The following is a 19,449-nucleotide window of genomic DNA, read 5'->3' on the forward strand; positions in this document are numbered from 1 at the left end:
TCCACCTGAGTGCCCAGCACACCTGGCCCCAACTTTCTGTCTGTCTGTCTGCCCTTTGTTCTTTCTGCATCTCCCATCACCACCCAGTTAGGTTCAGTAATAACCAGGAGTGAGAAGAAAGCTCACTCCAGAGGGGAAAGGAAGGAGATGAAGGTGAGGGAATATGGCGGATGGACTTCAAATATGAAATAGGACAAAGAAACCTTTTGCAATTGCTTTAAGGGAGCTGTGTATGGGTTGCGGGGAGTTGGTGGGAGGGTTCTAACCAATGTAACAATGCAAACCTATTTGCAATTATCACAATAAATCTGCCCTGTACTACAAATATATCCTATATTATGTAATATATATTATGTAACTGGGGCTGGAGTGAGAAAAGAAAATTATATGCTTAATACTTTGAATAATAAAATTCCCCTTTGGCAGTCTGTGAAACAGCCAGTAGGGACTTAAAACATCCAGATGACTATTTTGTAGTCAAGCAATTTTTTTCCTTTATTTTTGTTAAATAAGACTCCAGAAAGTATAGTGCAAACACTTGGTAGAAAAGTTGCAATTAAGGAACATACATTCACAGTTCACATTGCAGCCCATCACTTTTTGTTTTTTAAATAAAAATAGGACAAATTATTCAATTACTTGTTTCAATGAACAATCTTGAAAAAGACTAGAAGGTGCTCTACAGTGTTCTGTTGACATAAAAATAGACCCGTATTGATATACAAATCTATCGTGAGAAGTTACCCCGTGAGAGTTATTGTGATTCTAAATATAGTCGTGTTCTCGTGTCTACAGAAGCATTCTCAGTGAGTTGTTTTGGGGGAGACGACATCCCTCCCCCCAATCTTGCCCACTTCACTCTTCATCCCAGAGAAGGATGGAGGTGCTTTCTTGACTTTTCTGAGTAAGAAGATCCAGAAGTGGGCTTTGGTCTCACCTTAAATCAGAATGGAGTTACCGCTAAGAGATGGCATGTAGTCATGACATTTCCACTTGTGCAAGGTGGTGTGAAATCAGCCTAACTGAGAGGATGGTGGTCAGGGGATTTGAACTGAGAGGAGACGGTGCATATTGAGTACAGGAGCTACACAAAGCTCAGGTCCCCCTGGGACTCACCCTTAGAGGATGCTTAGAGGATGCTGTGTCCAACAGGTGGTGACACCCAGGCCTGTCCCTTTTTGTGCATGCATGATTTCAAATTCAAACTAAGGTGCACACAATTAGGAACTTCACAGCATGCAATTCCAGAGTGCAAATGGCTTGCATAAACGCAGCTTTAACAGGGATGAAGGTAACACCACGAGCCCCTGGTGGCCAGGTGTACCTACACCCCTGGTGGATGCAAGAGGCTCTGTGGGCTTCCTTGGGATCCCCACGATGTGGGAATGGTCCCCTGAGACTTGTGCTTTGTGTGCCCGGGGCCCGGGGTTGAGTGGGGGGTTGCTGGTGGGAGGTGAGGAACAGGTTCTGGCTGCTGTCTGGATAATCTCTTGTTGTATGTACCCTGGGAGACAGCTGCCCCCTGGCAGGACACTCTGAACAAAACTGTTCTTGCAGATGGACCCATGTAAGTTTAAGTCCAGGAGAGTTCAGAAATCTCTTGGGAGTTAATCTAGGATCTATTGTTTGTTTAAACAGGAATTCTCAATAAGGGGTTGGAAGCAGTTGGTAAAACCAAGTGATCTGAAAGCCTGCATGGCCCAGTATCAACAGGGACCAATACCCAGGACGCCCCACCCCCAACAACACACACACCTCTTCTTAAGGACCTACAGAGTTTCTCACTATCCATCTATTCCTTACCTTTCCTGGGGAAATCTGCTCTTTGAACATCCTCTAATCCCTGGGAAGGCACCCTGACTGCCTGTACCCCATTAGTAGCTTGTGTCCATGATGCAGAATGGCTCTATTCATGGCACAGGAGGAACAGGGTAGTTATGGCTGACACCACCAACAGCCTCTCCAGAGCTCACAAAACCCCAGCAACTGGGGGCTGGCTGGTTGGTGTCAGTGGAGAAATGATGTGTAATTTGGAGCATCAGGTGGGTGCCACTGCTCTGTCCCTGTATAAGGAGAGTCTGTTATCAGTTTAGACACCATGATGAGTTATGTTCCAAAAAAGTTTTAGAATGTAAAGAGTGGTATGACAAAGTAGTGATTGCCCAGTCTACAATTTCAATTCCTTGCAGAGAAGGTTAAAGGAGGAATAGGGCTTAGCCGAGAGGAATTGCATTGTGCCAATTTAGCCATAGGAAGCCAATGAGGAGTCAGTGAAGACTTGGCTACATGTTCCATTATGGGGTTCCAGAACAAGTGTTGTCTCCACCATGGTGGGCACTACAGTGCAGACAAGCTATCATTTTCCATCAAAGCCAACACAATTTCTGCAGATTTTTCTGTTTGCCAAATCTGACGCAAAACACAAGGGCTTGTGGTGAGACAGAACAGGACCGGAGGCCTGGTCCTTCCTCTCAGGCTGTGATGTACTCAGGTACCTCACCACTTCCTCCACAGGCTGATGATGGAGGGCTTTGGGCAGATGCCCTAGTGACTGCAAAATCAGACCTGGAGCTTGTAATGAGTGTTTTCTTCATTTATGGCTATACCAAAAGGCCTACTATGGAGACTTATTTTAACTAGACAGGAGAGTGATGGTTCCCCTTGCCCTGGGGCTGTGAGTATGGAACAGAAAGGATCCAGTGACTTGTTGAAGGAAAGGCAGCAACTTCACAAGGGATGAAGGAATTAGATCTAAAATGACCAACACCCATCAGGAGGTAAAATATGGCACCAGGTCAGATGCAGTACTGTGTTTGGTTTTCTGATTCTTAGATATCTTTTCCAGCCAGTTGTGACCCATAACCAGTCTGTTATTACTCTTCCCACAGCTCAGTGAGATAGGAACTAACATACTCAAGTGAGAAGACCTGGCCTCCAAGTTGGGTCCAATAGCTGGGAGGGAAGGAAGTGGCTTTTGATGCCTGAGGTTTGGCCCACTGGGCTTCTCCTGTAAGAATTCCTGCCAGACAACCACCCTGAAGTCTCTCGATAGGCTTCCATGTGTGTCAAAACAAAAACAAACCAAACAAAAATAACCAAACAGAAATAGGACTAGCTTAGTGCTTCAATGTATCTGGACTTTAGTGCTGAAATTTCAGATCCTTTTAGAAAATAAATCAAAGAGACTTGGCAGTTGGTGATGGACAGAGGCTCAGGGACCGTCCCTAAGGGTCATGGTGTCTTAAACACTTCTGTCCCTCCTTCTCTGATGAGTGTTCTAGGAGGGAAGTCAAGTCAAGACAATGGGTTGGGCGATGGTTTGGCCAACTCCAGTTGGCAGTCATCGGGCTATATTCAAATATAATTTTGTTCCTTAGATGAATTTGTCTTCATCCTAGGAAGGGCTGATTTATTCTTATGAACACACATGAACATACATGTTCACACAAGAACACATGTACACAGGTGCACACACTGATTTGAACTAAGTATGGCCTCCAGTGGAATAGCAATTTTTTAAATATAGTGAACAGGTCTGCTAGGGAAAAGAATAGACTGAATTTTCAAAGAAACTTGAAAATACACATCTCTGAGTCATTAGATGGGGGCATGCTGTTTAGAGATGTCTGTCTAGCCCCAGAATACAGCATCTGAAGTTGGATGTGTGGTGTTTATGGAATGCACAAACCTCCTCACATCCTTTTACTGGACCTGCCTTCATCAAGGGTGTGAACCATGCAGGAAGACAGGTGGGAAATCCCAGATGCATTCCAAAGTGTCGCCTAGTGTTCTCAAGGTGAGGCAGTCCTGGAGGGCTCTCACACCTGTTCCACCCCAGTATATTGCTCTGAGGTCATGCTCTCCAGGTACATGATCCTACAAGAGGGAAGAGCCACCAGGTAAGAGACATCCACTTCACAGTCAGTCCACACAGCAGCACCGAGCCTGTGGCAGCTCACATCCACCAGCAGCACGGCCTGACACCCTGGAGCACCTGAATCTACTATGGAAATCTGCAGTACAGCTCTGTCCTGCCACTGAGCCCAGGACCTTTCGGAGTGGCTCCCTAAACTCTGTCCCCACTCTGCCCTCCAGATGGGGTTCAGCCACCACTTCTGCCTCCCTCCAGAAGGCTGGTTAGCTCCAGCCCCTCAGCCTCCATCTCAGTTTAGCTGGGACACTGGTGTCATCCCACTAGGCTCTGGTTGATTTAAAAGACGTGAGGGGCTGAGACTGCAAGAGGTCAAAGAGATTCCATTTCTACCACATTCACTCTGCAGGCTGCGGACACCCAGCCACAGCATCTCCTCTCTGATGCCAAAGAGTATGGAATGATTCAAGTGTTGATAGCTGTTTAGGTATCTGAGTTCTTTGAGTGGGACCTCTCTCTGCTGGCTCCCAAGTTCAATGCAAAGACCCGAGCTACAAAGATTAACTCCCCACATCCCAACTGGCCAGGGTGGCCCCAGATCCTGCTCACTGAGCTCTGGGCCCTACATCCTCCCAGCAGACCCCAAATCTGATTTAAGTCCACCTTAAACAGCTCCTCTAATCCCCGACCCTAAGGAGCCATGAATGTAAACAAAAGCCCAAGATACTGTGCAAAAATCACTGACTGCGTTACTCACTGACTCTCAAACCTGGATCTCTAGGTGGAAATGAGAAACTACTGGCTTGTGTGAGCATGAGGAATGAGCTGCAGCCGGGGAGGAAGACGTTCCGAAGCCCAGAGTAAACTAGGTCAGGCCTGGCCACAGCCTGCCTTTTATTAATTTGACCAAACTGAATATTTTGAAATCTGGTCATCTCTTAAGGAGGGTCGGGGAGGGGGTCATGTGTGCATTTTGTTTTAATTTGAATCCATTGTAAAACCAAGAGCAACTCAGGGGGTGGGGGTCGCTCTGTAGGCAGGCATCAATTCTGCACAGCTTTTCAGAATGTAAGTACTGGCAAGCACTCTGTGACCCTCTTGTACAAGTGTCACTAGGAGCACAATGCATGTAAGCAGACCGTTCCCTGTGACTGTAACATACATGATAGAGTGTCCTTGCTCTATAACCCTGCAAGCATGTTGGACTCAGGCCCTTCACAGCTGTGAATGAGGTCCCTTGGACTTGGGGAGCCCCAAACCCACTCTGCTGAGGGGCAGACAGGTGCACATGCCAGGTGAAACCCTCCAAAGTGGCTATTAAAGCAAATAGTTGACACAGGTTGCTATGAGGACTATGGCATAGCCTTCCTATAAAATGCAAATAAAAACACAGAATCATGGGAGGTTGGCTGCACCCTAATGCGCCACACCCAGAAATCTCTTCCATAGCAATCAGAGATCCCCAGCTTTTCCTCAGCATACCTTCTGCTTCATCAATGGAAGACAGGTGTCCCAGCTGGGTGGCCCTTCTCCCACCAGGACCAACCTACCATGTGCCATCATTTTCCCAAAATGGCACACCATGGGGAAGGCTTGAGATGTCATCCTTTCTATGCTCTGCTGAGACAAACTCTTCAGCTCACCACCCTCGGTCATATGAGGCCAGAACTGAAACTCAAGGATGGACACAGACTTGGGACTGGTTTTGGCGGGGAGGGTGCCCTCATCTCTTCCTTGGCTGAGAAAGAGTGTGGGGCCAAGGGTAGGCCACCAGCTTGGTCTACTCACTGTCTGGGACACCAAGCATGGCTGCAGGAACCAATGGGCCAAAGCTAGAACTTTAGGGGTCTTGGGGGTGGTAGTCCCCTACAGCAAACATGTATGCATGACTGGTCTCTAGATTACTAGTCTGCTTGGGCCAGACTTGTCTCCACAGTAAAGAGTTGCATTATTGCTTCTATGACAGAAGGGGTCCGGAAGCCCTGGTGGCTTTAGAGTCTGAGAAACACTGGGTTGTCAGACAATGTGGAGCATCCATCTGTAGGACATGGACACCCCAAGAGAGGACAGGCCCCAGGGGAGGGGTGACGGCCCATGGAAGCATTTGGAAGCATTCTGGGGCTGTTCTACTCTAGAGTGTCAGGCACGGGAGGCATGCTAGGGTCAAGAAGAGAACACACGGGGTCATTTCCCAAGGGCCACAGCATGACAGGCAGGGGCTGACGTGGGTGCTGGGCCTTTCCTCATTTTTGGTACAAGTGAGCAGGCAGCACCTGTATCTGGTGCACTATTTACAGAGCATCTTAAAATAAATAATTTAGAGAATCCTACCCGAATGGCTCTAACATTTGTACACGAATATTGTACAAGAGTAAAAATAAATAAGGCAATATAATACAGTCTTATCACAAATAAAAAGGAAGTTGTTTTTCACCAACCCCCCTCCCCCAAGGAACATTATGGCTAAATGTGGTTCCTGACCTCACAGGAAGTAGGCAGGGTTTGGAATTGCTGATGATGGAGACGTCTGCTCCTGAAGTAGAGACCTTGCAGAGGCTGCTGTGTATGTGACGTACTACAGAACAGTCCTATGCCCAGGGAAGGCAGCATTGTCCCCTGCGGTGGCTCTTCCTCTTGCTCTAACCACACCAAGTGGCTCTGCCTACATATCCATGTGAGTTCATGACTGCACACTCACGTGTGGTCATGCAGAGCTGTGGACCCTGGGCTCAGATGTGGCATGGCAGGGGGGCTGGCTCTGCTTGGAGTCTCACGGGTCAAGTTCAGGTGTCACTGGCCAGGGCTCTGGTGAGTCTGCCTCCTGTTCACTCAGTTTGCTGCTAAATTCAGCTCCTGTGGTTGTGGGAGCAACGTCCCTGCTTCCTTGCTGGCTAGAGCTGGGGTTGTTCTCATATTCTGTGTCTCCAGTGAGGTCCTGTCCTCATCTTCAAACTAATAATGAGGGCTCAATACTGAGCATGCTTCACGTCTCTGCCAGCCCTCCTGCCCTTTCCCTGTCCATTTCTGAGCGCCATGTGCTTTCAGTGAATTCATCCAAACAGTCTCAGGTCTTCTCCCATCCTAAGCTTTCTAACTTTAGTCCCTTCTGCAAAACCACTCTGACTTTGTGGCTGCACACATCCACAGGCCCGGGCCATGCCAGAGGCTATCTGCCTTTCTGAATGGCAACCCACAGCCCAGCAGGAATAGGGAGGCAGCCCCACACCTTGCAGAGCCCAGGGCCAGCCTCGCCTTTGCCCTGCAGTGTGCTTGTTCGCTTGGTGTCTTCCTGTCTGAGCTGACTGCTTCAACTCTGGTTAGAACAGCAGACAGGTGAGAAAGTCCTAGTGGAAAGGCGGGACACTAAAGGATGAGTCATTTGTCCTGAAGACAGGAGAGCCTGGGAGCAGAGAGGAGGCAGAAGCCACAAGAAGTGGGTGGCAAGGTGTCCAAGCCCTCTGCCTAGCTTGGACATGTCATTAGAGGACTTGCCAGTTTTCTCAGGAGCCCTCAGAGCAGCCTGTAAACACAAAATCTGATGGACACTCCAACCACAGGGACAGACCCCAAGAGCATTCCTCCTGTCCTCAGCTACCTGGGAGCCAGTGCCCACCTGTCCAGAAGGATGCTGAAACACCAGACACATGTGACATGGCCCACCAAGAAGGATGAAGCCAACTGTGTTCTCCACTCTTGAAGTCTACAGTGGGGCCTTGGGGTCTGCATGGGCCCTGCCTGTGAGCTCTAGGTCTGTCCAGGCTAGGGAAAGATGCCAGGAAGGCAGATATGCAGGGCCAACAAAGGTTGGAGACCCTCCACAGGAGGCAGCAGAGACCACCCCGCCCTGCAGCCTCACAAAGTCATGGCCATCTCAGAAAGAGGAAAAAGGGACAGCATCACCACAGCCCCAACCTGTAATCCTTAGGTACACGAGAGCTCTGTACAGAGCCCCCACTCTTGCCCAAAACTGTCCACCTGCCCACCTCTGTTCTGAGTCTGGCCCCAGCTGGGTCCCATAGGGACAGGTGGCCAGCCTACCTCAATCACCACAGTGCTGGCTGACCGCAAAGCTACCCAGACCCCAGCTATGGCCAAAGACACTGCTACCCTTGCACGTGTATGCAGCCACACAACTCAGCCAGGGCTGAGCCAGGGATGCCACCTGCACACTCTGTCAGAAGTCTGGGCTTTGCTCCTATTCTGAAAACCTGGGGACCCCCCCAGGAAGGAGGTAAGGCAAAGAACCCCCCCTCTGCCACACACACACGCACACATACAGCCATGGACTCAGGCCTGCCAGCTCCACACAAACCTTCGTGGCCACCTCTCAGAGATGAGGCTCTCTGGACATTTCTGTTGTTGTTTGCCCAGAATGTACTCCCCACCCCATTTCAAGCTGCATCCCTCCCCATGAGTGAGGTCAGAGGTTTTCAGGAGCCAGGCTGTATCCAGCAACCCCAGGCCTCTGTCCCTCACATCCTTGACTTTCATCTCCTTCCATCATCAAGAAACATAGGCAGAAGGTCCCAGATGTCGACAAGTTCACCTGCACACTGGAACAGGGATACCTGAATTCAGAACCACATACTCTGCTAACTCTAAAACTTCTGACCCAGTGGGCTGATTCCTTTCCATCAAGGAAACTTGCTTTCAACAGGAATGAAGCCTTGATTCTTGTTAAATATACAGGATTCAAGACGACGCCACTGAGAAGGCAAGTCAGGTCCATGCTGTCTCTTCTTTGAACACATAGTGAGGGTGCAGAGAGACAAGCACCCAGCTGTCATAGGTGGGGCAGGGGTAGGGAGAATGCACAGGTAGAGAGCAGCTGGTGCCGGCCTTGAGGATGGAGGTGGGGGCTGCAGGACCCCTGAGGTCTCCAGAATACCTGCCTCTGACTGTTAGCAAAAGTCTACAGTGAGAGGTGGCTTCTCAATCCTTTCAAAACACTCCTGTCCAAGAGCTGACCAGCTCTGGGTCGTGCCTGTGGTGTGAACACACCCAGTCCTTGTTGCCCTGCCCAGCAGGGCTCACTTCCCAGTCTAGGTTTCAAAGCCAATACCCAGAGCAGAAGCCATCCACATGCCAGGACCCTCCAGGGCCAGGTTGATGTGGGTCACTCATGGTGGGCTTTCTCTCTGCCAGCTGGACCTCCATAGCTCTTGCTGTGACCCTGGCAGATACTCTGAAGGTCCCAATGTCAATGCCAATCTGCTAGAAAGAGACCGGGCTCCTTATGCCCCCAAGGGCCGTGGTGTGGACACATCTCCCATTGGCCCTCGGGCCACACCTGACCAATGCTCTTTCTCCTGCTTGGCCAGGGCTACCTGCTGTGCTCATCCAGCTGCTCCTGGCCGGAGATATAGTGGCCCATGTCACCCTGGAGCATCCTCACCCCGCATGCACCTCCAGAGGCCAACATGGGATCCACTAAGCCTCTTTTCCTGCTGCTGCAGATGGCAGGTACTGACCACTGGGGGCTGGGGGAAGCCCAGCCGGTACTGGGGGTCTGGCTGCAGGACACAGTGGGGGCCGTCTGGCCTGGCCTCCGGCTCTCCCATAAGGACACATCTTCCGATCCAAGTGCAGGGACCTGGTATGGGAGCCACTTCCATCAGTCCTGCCTTCTAGAAAGTACGTCAGCATCTCCCCCTTGCCCTTGACACTGACTTTGCCTCGGCACACGAAGTGGTAGGAGTACTTCCTCAGCAGCCGGTGGACCTCCTCAGTCACCTGTCACAAGCAGAGAGAAGCCAGTGTTATTCTGGGTCATGGGCAGCATGGGGGTTAGGAAGATCTTCTGGGGGTCTGGGAGCCCCATGGTGTGCCATTTCAACCTGTCTCTCCCACTGCCCACGCTGACTACCTCACATCTTGGCAGCCCAGGGCTATCACTTTTTGACAGCCACTCCATCTCCACAAGGAGCATGTGACCTTGCAGAGACTGTCCAGGAATCCTATGGTTTGTCCCCTGGACAAGTGGGAGAAGCACAGTTCACAAAGCAGGACCACTGGACTGGGAGGGTGCCATGGCCTGCCCACACAGTGCGGGACAGGACCCAGCAGGGCCTGGGGAGTCACTGCAGATGTTTTGTGCACTTGCCAGAGGCTGTGGGGGCCCAGCAGCAGTGTGAGGAATGGAGGACAGGCTCCCTGGGCCTAGGGCTCCAGTACCCTTCATCCCAAGTAGAGCGCAGAGCTAAGTCCACCATTGCAAGTGGGGGTGCCTTTAGTGGCCAGGGTTGGGATACAGCTGCCACCTGGGGCCCTGGAGTGGGAGACATGAACATAGAGAGGGCAAAGGCAAGTTGCCAGGAGAAAACCAGGGTGTCTCTTAACTCCCTCCCTTCTCCCATACCCCTCTCTCTTTCTCTCTCTCCTCTTCCTTCCCCCTCCCCCTTTCTCTCTCCCCTTTTCCATTCCTCCTCTCCTCCCTCCTTTCTCCCCCTCCCTCTCTCCCTCTCCCTCCTTTCCTCTCCCTCTCTCTCTCTCTCTCTCTCTCTCTCTCTCTCTCTCTCTCTCTCTCTCTCTCTCTCCCCCTCTCTATCTCTCTCTCCTCCAACCAGTGTTGTAGCTCAAAGAACCCCTGCTTCATAAAGGTAAAACGAGAGAGGCTAAGAAGGACTTTGTTCTCAACAAAGTCCTGGACCAGCAGAGGACAGGACTGCTTTGTCTTGAGATAGAGATAAAGATAAAGAGAGAAAGAGAGAGAGAGAGAGAGAAATGGGACCTCTCTCTCCCTGCCTCCCTCCCATATGCCATTTTCAGTTAAAACAATGAAATCCATCCCAAATTATAGGCTCCTGTAGTCTCTGATGAGAAGACTTCCAAATTCTTTGTGTCTGGCATGGAACCTCCAGGCAAGAAAGGCAGATGTAATAAGGGAGGTAATAGAGTTTATTAGAGGTAAGGGAAGGCATTACAACAGGCAATGGTGGCCCCATCTGGCCAGGTTGGATGCAAGCAGGAAAAATGGGCAGACTCTCTGGATGAAAAGATTCAGGCAGTTCCTAATAACCTGGCAGTGGGGAGGGATTTGGTGATGGGTCACTCTGTGTTTATGCTAATTCTCAGGTACCCTGACTTTCACAGGGTGGAGGTTTCTGTAGCTCCGCAGCTCAAATGGATCAAGAAAATTATAGATACACAGTGGAGTTTTACTCAGCCATAAGGAATAATGACACCGTGTGGTTTGAAGGTGAATAGATGCAATTGGAGGACATCATGTTAACTGAAGTAAGCCAGGTTCAGAAAAACAAAAGCCACATGTTTTTTCTCTTATGTGGAAGATAGATCCAAAGATAAACATATATACAAAAACAAGCATGGTCATATACAAACTCACATGTAGGACACGTTTTAACAGTGGAACTGCTCTATGGAACTCGGGGGAGGAGGGAAAGGAAAAGAGAATGATAGAGCATCAGTAATATCATAAAACATCACATCTGTGCAGGTAGAGGACATAAGGATGTGCACTGAAAGCTGTTGAATAATGGGGGTGGGAGGGAAGGGGTGAGGGAGAGCAATGGAAGGGGTTGAACTGACCAAAGCAAAATATACACTCAGCGGGGATGCATTGAGAAAACCCATTTGACTTAAATATTAATAATGAAAGTCAGTACTGTAAAATAGGTACAGTGGAGGGGGTACTTGTGGGGGGGGGAAATGGAGGAGATGAAGGTGAGGGAATATGGTAGATGGACTTCATATACTTATATGAAATAGAACAAAGAAACCTCTTGCAACTGCTTTAAGTGGGGTGGGGGCCAAGGAGGAGAGATGGTGGAGTGACCTAACCAATGTACAATGCAAGACTATTTGGAATTGTCACAATGAATCCCCCTGTACAGTGAATATATCCTAACAAAAAATTTAAAAAGAAAGAAAACAAAAGGAACCCTTGCAACTGAATGAGAGTTTCAGAGTGAGAGAGAGAGGGTGTCTGACCTGAGATGCTCTAGGTTAAGTTACACAGATTGAAGAGTCCCAGTCTTTCCCTATTTTCTATCTGCCTCAAAGTCACCTTCTCCCATGCCACACATGTGCAGAGAGGGATGGCTGTGACATGGGGAAGTGCTTAATGGCACTTGACTGTGCACTTAAAAATGACTGAGATGGTACATTTTATATATATTTCATCTCAGTACAAGAAAACTCAGAAAATCAAACAACTAAAAGCAATGCAGAGAGGTTCCATAGATGACCTCATCATGAGGGGAGGCTCTGGTGAAGAGAATGGACTACCTGCCTCCTACACGGTCCAAACAAGGTAACTGAGGCAGGGCGAGGGGTACTGTTAACCACTGTTGAACGCTGTTGAGAACGTCAGTTTTGCATTGAGTTTTCTTTAAGTTTTTATTGTAAGCACCCTATAATTTTTTTCCGTCAAATTTGCTGGACCTTCATTTTTTTTTGCAATACTAGCGTTTGAACTCGGGTCCTTGAAGCTTGACAGCCAAATACTCTATCACTTGAGTATCAGCCCCAGCCCTTTTGGCTTTCCTTTGTCTTTAGATAGGGTCTCATACTTCTGCCAGGCCAGCCTCAGACTGCAGTCTTCCTACCTCTGGAGTAGCTATGCATGCACCCATACACCCAGCCCCTGCTCAGGCCTTTCACGGCATCAGATTGACTCTTCCCTCATGCAAGGAACCTAGCTCATGTCCCAACCACAGCATTAGGGCACCAGCCCTATGTCAAATACCCTGTGTTTGCTGCCCAGTTCCACAGGTCCTCAGAGACCATAAGGGAGAGCTGGGTAGTCCGTCATGAACTCCATGTGTCTCACAGGGCCTTATCCCAGAGCACACCAGGACCAGGTTTTGTGCTATTCTTAGTGAAGCGTGAAGAGCTAGGCCATTCCCTCACACTGATAAAATGAGAGGCTCCTGCCTTCTAAGCCTCTTAGTAGATGACACAGCTACCAGGTCTTGTTCTACCTGAGTGGCCCAGAAGTTCTGCAGATGTAGTGGGTGTGCACAGCAGTCTGCCCTTTAAACACAGTACAAAGCCCTTCTCTCCTCTGGCATCTGGATGGCAGCCATGGTCCTGTAAGAGGCACTCAAATTGCTTTTGCTGAAAAGCACTGACTCCTTACTTGGGCACACAAATTAACTAAAAACAGGAGAAGCTTGGCATCCCTGCCTCCATGTTGTATCTGTCTTTGCTCTAAGCCATTCTCTTTGCAGTCACTTTGACATCACCTTGGATTCCAGAAAGGACAGAACTGATAACACCTTTATGACAAGGGACTGAAACTCCCCATAAGGAACAATGGAGACTTGCAGGACAGACATTCCTCCAAATGAGGACAATGACCTATAATGAGGAGGCTGCACCCTGGAGCAGAAGCAATCATCTCATGGGAACCAGATGGCTCCCCTCAAGTGATGACATCTTCTCTGGAACCCCTCTGGTTCCTCTGGAAACCCCTGGACTGAGATAATGGTCAACCAGAACACACCTGTGACTGTCACTGTTTAACGATGCACAGCTTTGTCCCCTGCCCCCAGTTCTTTTGTCTACTTAAACCTATAGCTCATTATCTGTACCCTGAAGATGGCTGAAGATGAGCTGAGTGCTTACTCTGCCTCTTCCCATGGCATGTTCTGAGCCGTGTAATAAACCACCTTTCTCTGCCTTTACCATGCCTCTTTATTTGGTGGCAGGGTGGCCAGACCTGGCATGTGGAATCTCAGGAGTTTGGGCCTTGGGTCCAAAACTCCAGTTTCAGTCCTGGGACAAGGGAGGAAACTGAATGTGATCCAACTCTGTACCTTGTCACTCAAGAGCCACCTCCAAAGTCGCATGCAAAATCAAACATCCAGGCCTGGGCAGTGCCCTCAGCAGCAGACATGGCTGGGTCTTGCCGCTTACTGGCTGTAGACCGTGGGCTCACACAAGGCCCCTGGAGTCTCTGTTTCCTCACCTACAGAATTGACACCTATGCCTTTGGGGATCTCTGGGTGAACTTACCTGAATTCTGCCCTGGACCCCGGTGCTGTCCATCCGACTGGCCACATTAACTGTGTTTCCCCAGATGTCATACTGGGGTCTCCGAGCACCGATCACTCCGGCCACCACAGGGCCAACGTTGATGCCTGAAAAACAGCCACAGCATGGCCTGTGGTCAGCTGGAAAAGAGCAGCTCATCTGCCATGCCACCCAGGATGCCTGCCACTGCTCCTGGTGGCAAAAACACTGCTCCTTTCATGTCCTGTTTTCGGGGTTACCTGGGGCCAGGCAGGAAGCAGGACTCCCCCAGCCTCACAGAAGGGTGGAGGTGAGCCCCTCCTTCCCAGGGCTCCCTGGCTCTCATCACAACATGGCCCAGTGCGTCCTGCCACACCCTGGCTGCCAGAAGCAATTTCTAACTCTGAGAAAAAGCCTCAGGTCCTGGAACTTTGGCTCTGTGAGGAGTCCTGCTCTGGAGCCTCTGAGTGCATCCCCTCACCCCCTCCAAAACAGCAGCTCTGAGATTCTCTCAGGATGCAGCCCTGCAGCTGTTTCCAGTAGTGGGTCCCAGGACTGAGCAGGACAGATAGTTCCGGTGTGCAGAGGGGTGGGGTTCCCACAGCTCAGAGTCCAGCTGGCCTCTGGGCACCCGCACACCTGGACAGTGTCACAAGGCCCAGGTGTACCCCAGTCTGGAATCACCCCTCCACACACACCCTGTGAGACCTTTGGCAAAGTGCTCATACGTTTCAGGACCTGGTTTTTTTCCCTGTGAATAGGGCACAAAATGACCAGTGCCACCCTGGCCTGGCCACAGGTGGGATGTCTGATGGGTTCTGACCATAGCCTGCTGCCTGTTTTCCCTTGTAACTGGAGCTGTCTGGTTTGAGCAGACACCGCCTCCTAGCTTCCCTTCTTGTGCTTGTGGACTGATTTTTTTTAAACATTTTTATTAGTATATGACAGTTGCATAGGGGGTTTCAGTGTGACATTTCCATATATACATGTACAATGTGCCCTGGGTTGGTTCATCCCCTCCACTGTTCTCCATCTCCCCCCTCACCCCCGCCTCCATCATCTTAAAGTATCTTGGACAGGTTTCAGTGTTCCATATTCACACCTGTGTAGAAAGTACATCAGCCATATTCACCTCCTTTACCTCTTCATTTACCCTCCCCCTACCACTATGCCCTCCCCTTATCATGACCTGGTCACACTCCTGTCCTTCATTGTTTAAGGGTCTGCTCACTGTTCAGTGGGGTTTTGCCATGGTATTTTACCCACAAATATACTGTGCTTAAACCGGTCTAGCCCCCTCTGTTACTCTTCCTTACCCTTTCCCCATACCCATATTGTTCGAGTTTTCAGTGCGTTTCCTTGTGTCTTGTTCCTACACAGGTGTGATGTACTTCATTATCATTCACTCTATCGTTTTCTTCTCTTTTTCTCCCTTAGTCTCCTCTAACAGTCCCACTTTTGGAAACATTGTGGACTGACTTCTTGAACTTGGTCTAGTAGCTTCCCCCAAAATCCTGGTCATTGGGGGGTAGCCTGGAAGGAGCATGGGAGGCCCAGAAAAGAATCCCAAAGGGCCACTTCTCAGATGGTTGGTGGGACTCCAGGAGCACCTCTGCCAACCCTAGACACCTTTACCCAGGTGGAGGAGATTGGGCCAGAGCCAGCCTTCTGGGTAGAAGGGCCCCAAGGGACCCTCATCCAGTCCCACTGGGTGATCAGCCATATACAGACAGTGGCAGGGCGGATCTGCTGGTTCTGTTGAGGGAAAAGGAGGAAAAGAATCTCCACAACTCTCCATCACATCTGGTCTGTTCACATCAGTACATCTACCTACCAGAGCCAAGGCCCAGGGAGGAGGCCTGGTGCCCTCTGCCCCTGATCCCAGGCAGAACACCACATGGAAACAGCTTGTGAGGACCTCAGGGCTCTACCCGCTGGGAAGTGGATCCCTTTCCCACCCTCCCACACAGACACAGCCAAGGGCGGTCTTATGGCCACTGGATGTTTGAATCCTAAAGGGCCATGTGGGAGAGAGGGAAAGAGAGAGAGAGTAGGAGGGAGAGAGACAGACAGAGAGCAGGAGGGAGAGAGAGGGAGGGAGGGAGGCAGGAAGGAGAGGCAGAGAGAAGGGAGAGGAAAGAGAGAGCGACAGAGGGAGACAGAGAGGTAGAGGGAGGGAAGGAGAGAGAGTCAGAGAAAGAGGGAAGAGAGGAAGAGGGGGGATGGAGGGAGGAAGGGAAGAAGAAAAGACAGAAATAGAGGCAGAAGGAGGGACAGATGCAGAGAGAGGAAAGAGATGGAGGGAGTGATGGAGGGAGGAAGAGAGAGAAAGAGAAAGATACAGGGAGAGGAAGGGAGAGAGAGAGAGGGAGACAGTGATGGAGAGGGAGGGAGAGAGAGATGGAGGAAGAGAGAGGGGACGGAAGAAAAAAAGATGGAGGAGGGAGGGAGGGAGGAAGGGAAAGAGAAAGAGAGACAAAGATAGAGGGAAAAGGAAGAAGAGAGGCACAGATAGAGAAAGAGGAAAGAGATGGAGGGAGGAAGAGAAGGAGGGAGAGAAGGAGTAAGAGAGAGAAGGGGGAGAGAGAGATAGAGACAGAGGGGGAGAAGGAAAGACACAGTGAGACAGAGGGAGAGAAGCCATAAACATCTTGATTCTGGACCAATAAGAATTCTGACAAACTGTCTACATCTCAGGAAAAAAAGAAAAGGTGAATTTTGGATTAAAAATTCCCCCAGCAAACTATGATTTTGTAAAAGTTTAGAAAGGAACCTGGCCCTCACTTCACAGCCAGATGCTGACCTATGCCCACAGCTGGGCTCCTGCCAAGGCCACCTTCCAAGGGACTCCCACACCTTGGCCTGGCCATTGGGGCCATAGCAGGAGCCTTTCTCCAGCTGAATGTGGCAGTGGGGTGCCTCTGAGTGACTACCCCAACAACAAGATAGCTGACACAGGTGCTTCATGCTGCCCCACAGCTCCATGAGTTCCTGGCTACACTGCCACCCTCCTGAAAGACCAGGGGCCCACCCTGAGCCCGCTCCCAAGGCGGAACACAACAGGGACAGGTTCAGAGCCACTGACCAACTCGGAGGACAAATTCATTGTAGGACTGGTAGTTAATTTCATCCAGGACATCAAACATATCGATGGCAAAGTCAGCCAAGGTGCTGAGGTGAGCAGAGATGGACTTCTTAGCCTAGGTGTGAACAGACGGGAACAATAAGCAGAGGTGCTGGAAAAGAAGGGGTCAGGGGCCAGCGGGACCTGTCCTAGGATTGAGAGTTGACTCCCACAAAGCCCAGTGGTCCTGGAGACTGTGAGTGTCTTGGTACCTGGCTGGGGACACACTTACCCCCCATTCTACAGGTGGGAGACCGAGGCAGGGCAGGGCCCAGACCGTGGCTCACGAGGGGGCACTGGAGGCCATGTGAGCCCAGGCCATGATCCTCTGCAGGTGTACAGCGGGACTCAGACAGCACTGCCACCGCCACTGCCCACAGCAAAGGAGCAAAACAAGGACAGGGGAAGTACATTGGGGAGCACTACCACATCACCTTCCTTCCTGCAAACTGAGACTGTGTGCGTGAGAGAGACACAGAGACAGAGAGCGAGATGGAGAGTGAGTACGTGTGTGAGAGACCATGTGTGTGTGTGTGTGTGTGTGTGTGTGTGTGAGAGAAAGAGGGGGCAGGGTGTGTGTGTGAATGAGAGAGAGAGAGAGAGAGAGAGACCTCTCTCTTGTGAAATAGTGAGTCTCATCTTTATTTACCGAGGAAATTTTATTTGTTCTCGATCTCAGGGAACACTCACAGACTATTTTAGGATATTTTAGGTTTACAGGTGATGGAGCAGATGGCACAGAGGGTTCCCATGTGACACACTCCCCCACAGTCCCCACTATTGCTAAAATCTTGTGTCCCTGGCACTTGTGTTGCAGTGAATGAGCCAATACCCACCAGCTGTCGCCACCCCAAGGCCAGGGTAAACATGAGGGTTCACTCCAGATGGACATTCTGCAGGCTGGGACAGACTGTAGTGTCACATGGTGTCACAGTCTCCTTGCACTCTGCCCAGTCACTGCTCCACCCCCAGCTCCTGGGGACCCCTCATCTTACAGTCTCCACAGTTCTGCCTTCTCCAAAAGGTTGTGTCAGAATCACACACTCTGTATAAGGCTCCTCCACACCTTTTCATGACTTGTCATTTCTTTTTATACCTGAGTAATACGCAATTTTATGGCTATATCAGAATTTGTCCATCTGTTCACCTAATGAAGGGACTTTCGTTTCTTCCCAGTTTTTGGTGATTATGCCATGGACACTCACGAACTGGTTTCTGTGTGGACCTAAGTTATATCTCATTTGGGTAAAATGGCAAGGACTACGCCTGCTGAGTGTCTCGGATGACACCAACTTTAGTTTTGGAGAACCTGCTGGACTCTCCACAGTAGCTGGACCACTTTGCATTTTCCACTAGCAACCAAAGAGGGTCCCTTATGCTCAATGTCCTCATGGTGTTTGCGGTTTTAGCTGTTCGAACAGGTGTGCGGTGCTATCTCACTGTGATTTGAATTCGAAACTCCTTAAAGACCTAACATCCTTTCATATGTTCACTGGCTTCTGTGGATCTTCCTTGATGAGCTGGCTGTTCAGACTGCCTGCTTTTTAAACAAGATTGGTGGCTTTTTTATTGGTGAATTTTAAGTGTTCTTTGTATACTTCAGAACCAAGTCCTTTTCAGAGAAATGATTTGTCAAGATATTCTTCCAGCCTGTGGCTTGACTTTTCATCCTCTTAACAATATCTTTCACAGAGCAGGAGGGTTTTTTATTTTTTAATTGTAATGAAGTCCAACTTCAATTTTTTCTTTCATAGTTCATGCTTTTGGTATTCACCCAAAGTCAAGGCCTTCTAGGTCTTCTCCCTTGGTGTCACCTAGAAGTTTTATACTTTTTCATTTTATATCTAGGTTTACTGTCTATCTTGAGTTGACTTTGTGAAGGGTATGATGACTGCATTGCATCTGGATGTTTTTTGGTTTTGGGTGGCACTAGAATTTGAACTCAGGGGCCTCACACATGCTAGGCAGGTGCTTTCCCACTTGAGCCACTCCGCCAGCCCTTTTTTGCTTTAGTTTTCACATAGGGTCTCCTTCCTCCTGTCTAGACCTCCTCTGCAAAGCTGGGGATACAGGCGTGGGCGACCATGTCCAGCTTGTTTGTTGAGATAGGTTCTTGCTAAATTTTTGCCCAAGCTGGCCTCAAAGTATGATTCTTCCAGTCTCTGCCACCCAAGTAGTGAGGATTACAAGCATGAACAATCATCCTTTCTTAATTTGTTAGATCTGCATTAATTTCTTTCACCAGAGCTTTGTGGCTTTCCTTATATAGCTCTTGTGTATAATCTGTTACATTTATACTTTAAAAAAATTACTGGGGCTTTTATTCTCTTTTCCCCATTCTTTCAGATTTTCTACCCATATAGTCATGCCATCCACAAATGAAGACAATTTTTGTTCTGCCTTCAAGGTCTGTGTGTCTTTTATTTCCTTTTCTTGTCTTATGGCCTTAGCTTGGATTTCCAGTATGATGACAAATGAT

General features: G+C 49.5%; 1 protein-coding gene across 1 annotated transcript in view; it reads right to left on the reverse strand.

Moving 5' to 3' along the window:
* Positions 1–612: 612 nt before the first annotated feature.
* Positions 613–19,449, reverse strand: part of Adcy1 (adenylate cyclase 1) — a 141,219-nt gene continuing 122,382 nt past the window's right edge. Inside the window, exons 18-20 of the mRNA XM_020177063.2 lie at positions 16,932–17,046; positions 13,850–13,974; positions 613–9,604 (exon numbers count right to left, since the gene is read on the reverse strand). Coding sequence (XP_020032652.2) covers positions 9,302–9,604; positions 13,850–13,974; positions 16,932–17,046 — 543 coding nt within the window. The 3' untranslated portion in view covers positions 613–9,301. The remainder of the gene's footprint in view (positions 9,605–13,849; positions 13,975–16,931; positions 17,047–19,449) is intronic.

This window comes from Castor canadensis, chromosome 2 (genome assembly GCF_047511655.1).
Source record: "Castor canadensis chromosome 2, mCasCan1.hap1v2, whole genome shotgun sequence".
Lineage (NCBI taxonomy): Eukaryota > Metazoa > Chordata > Mammalia > Rodentia > Castoridae > Castor > Castor canadensis.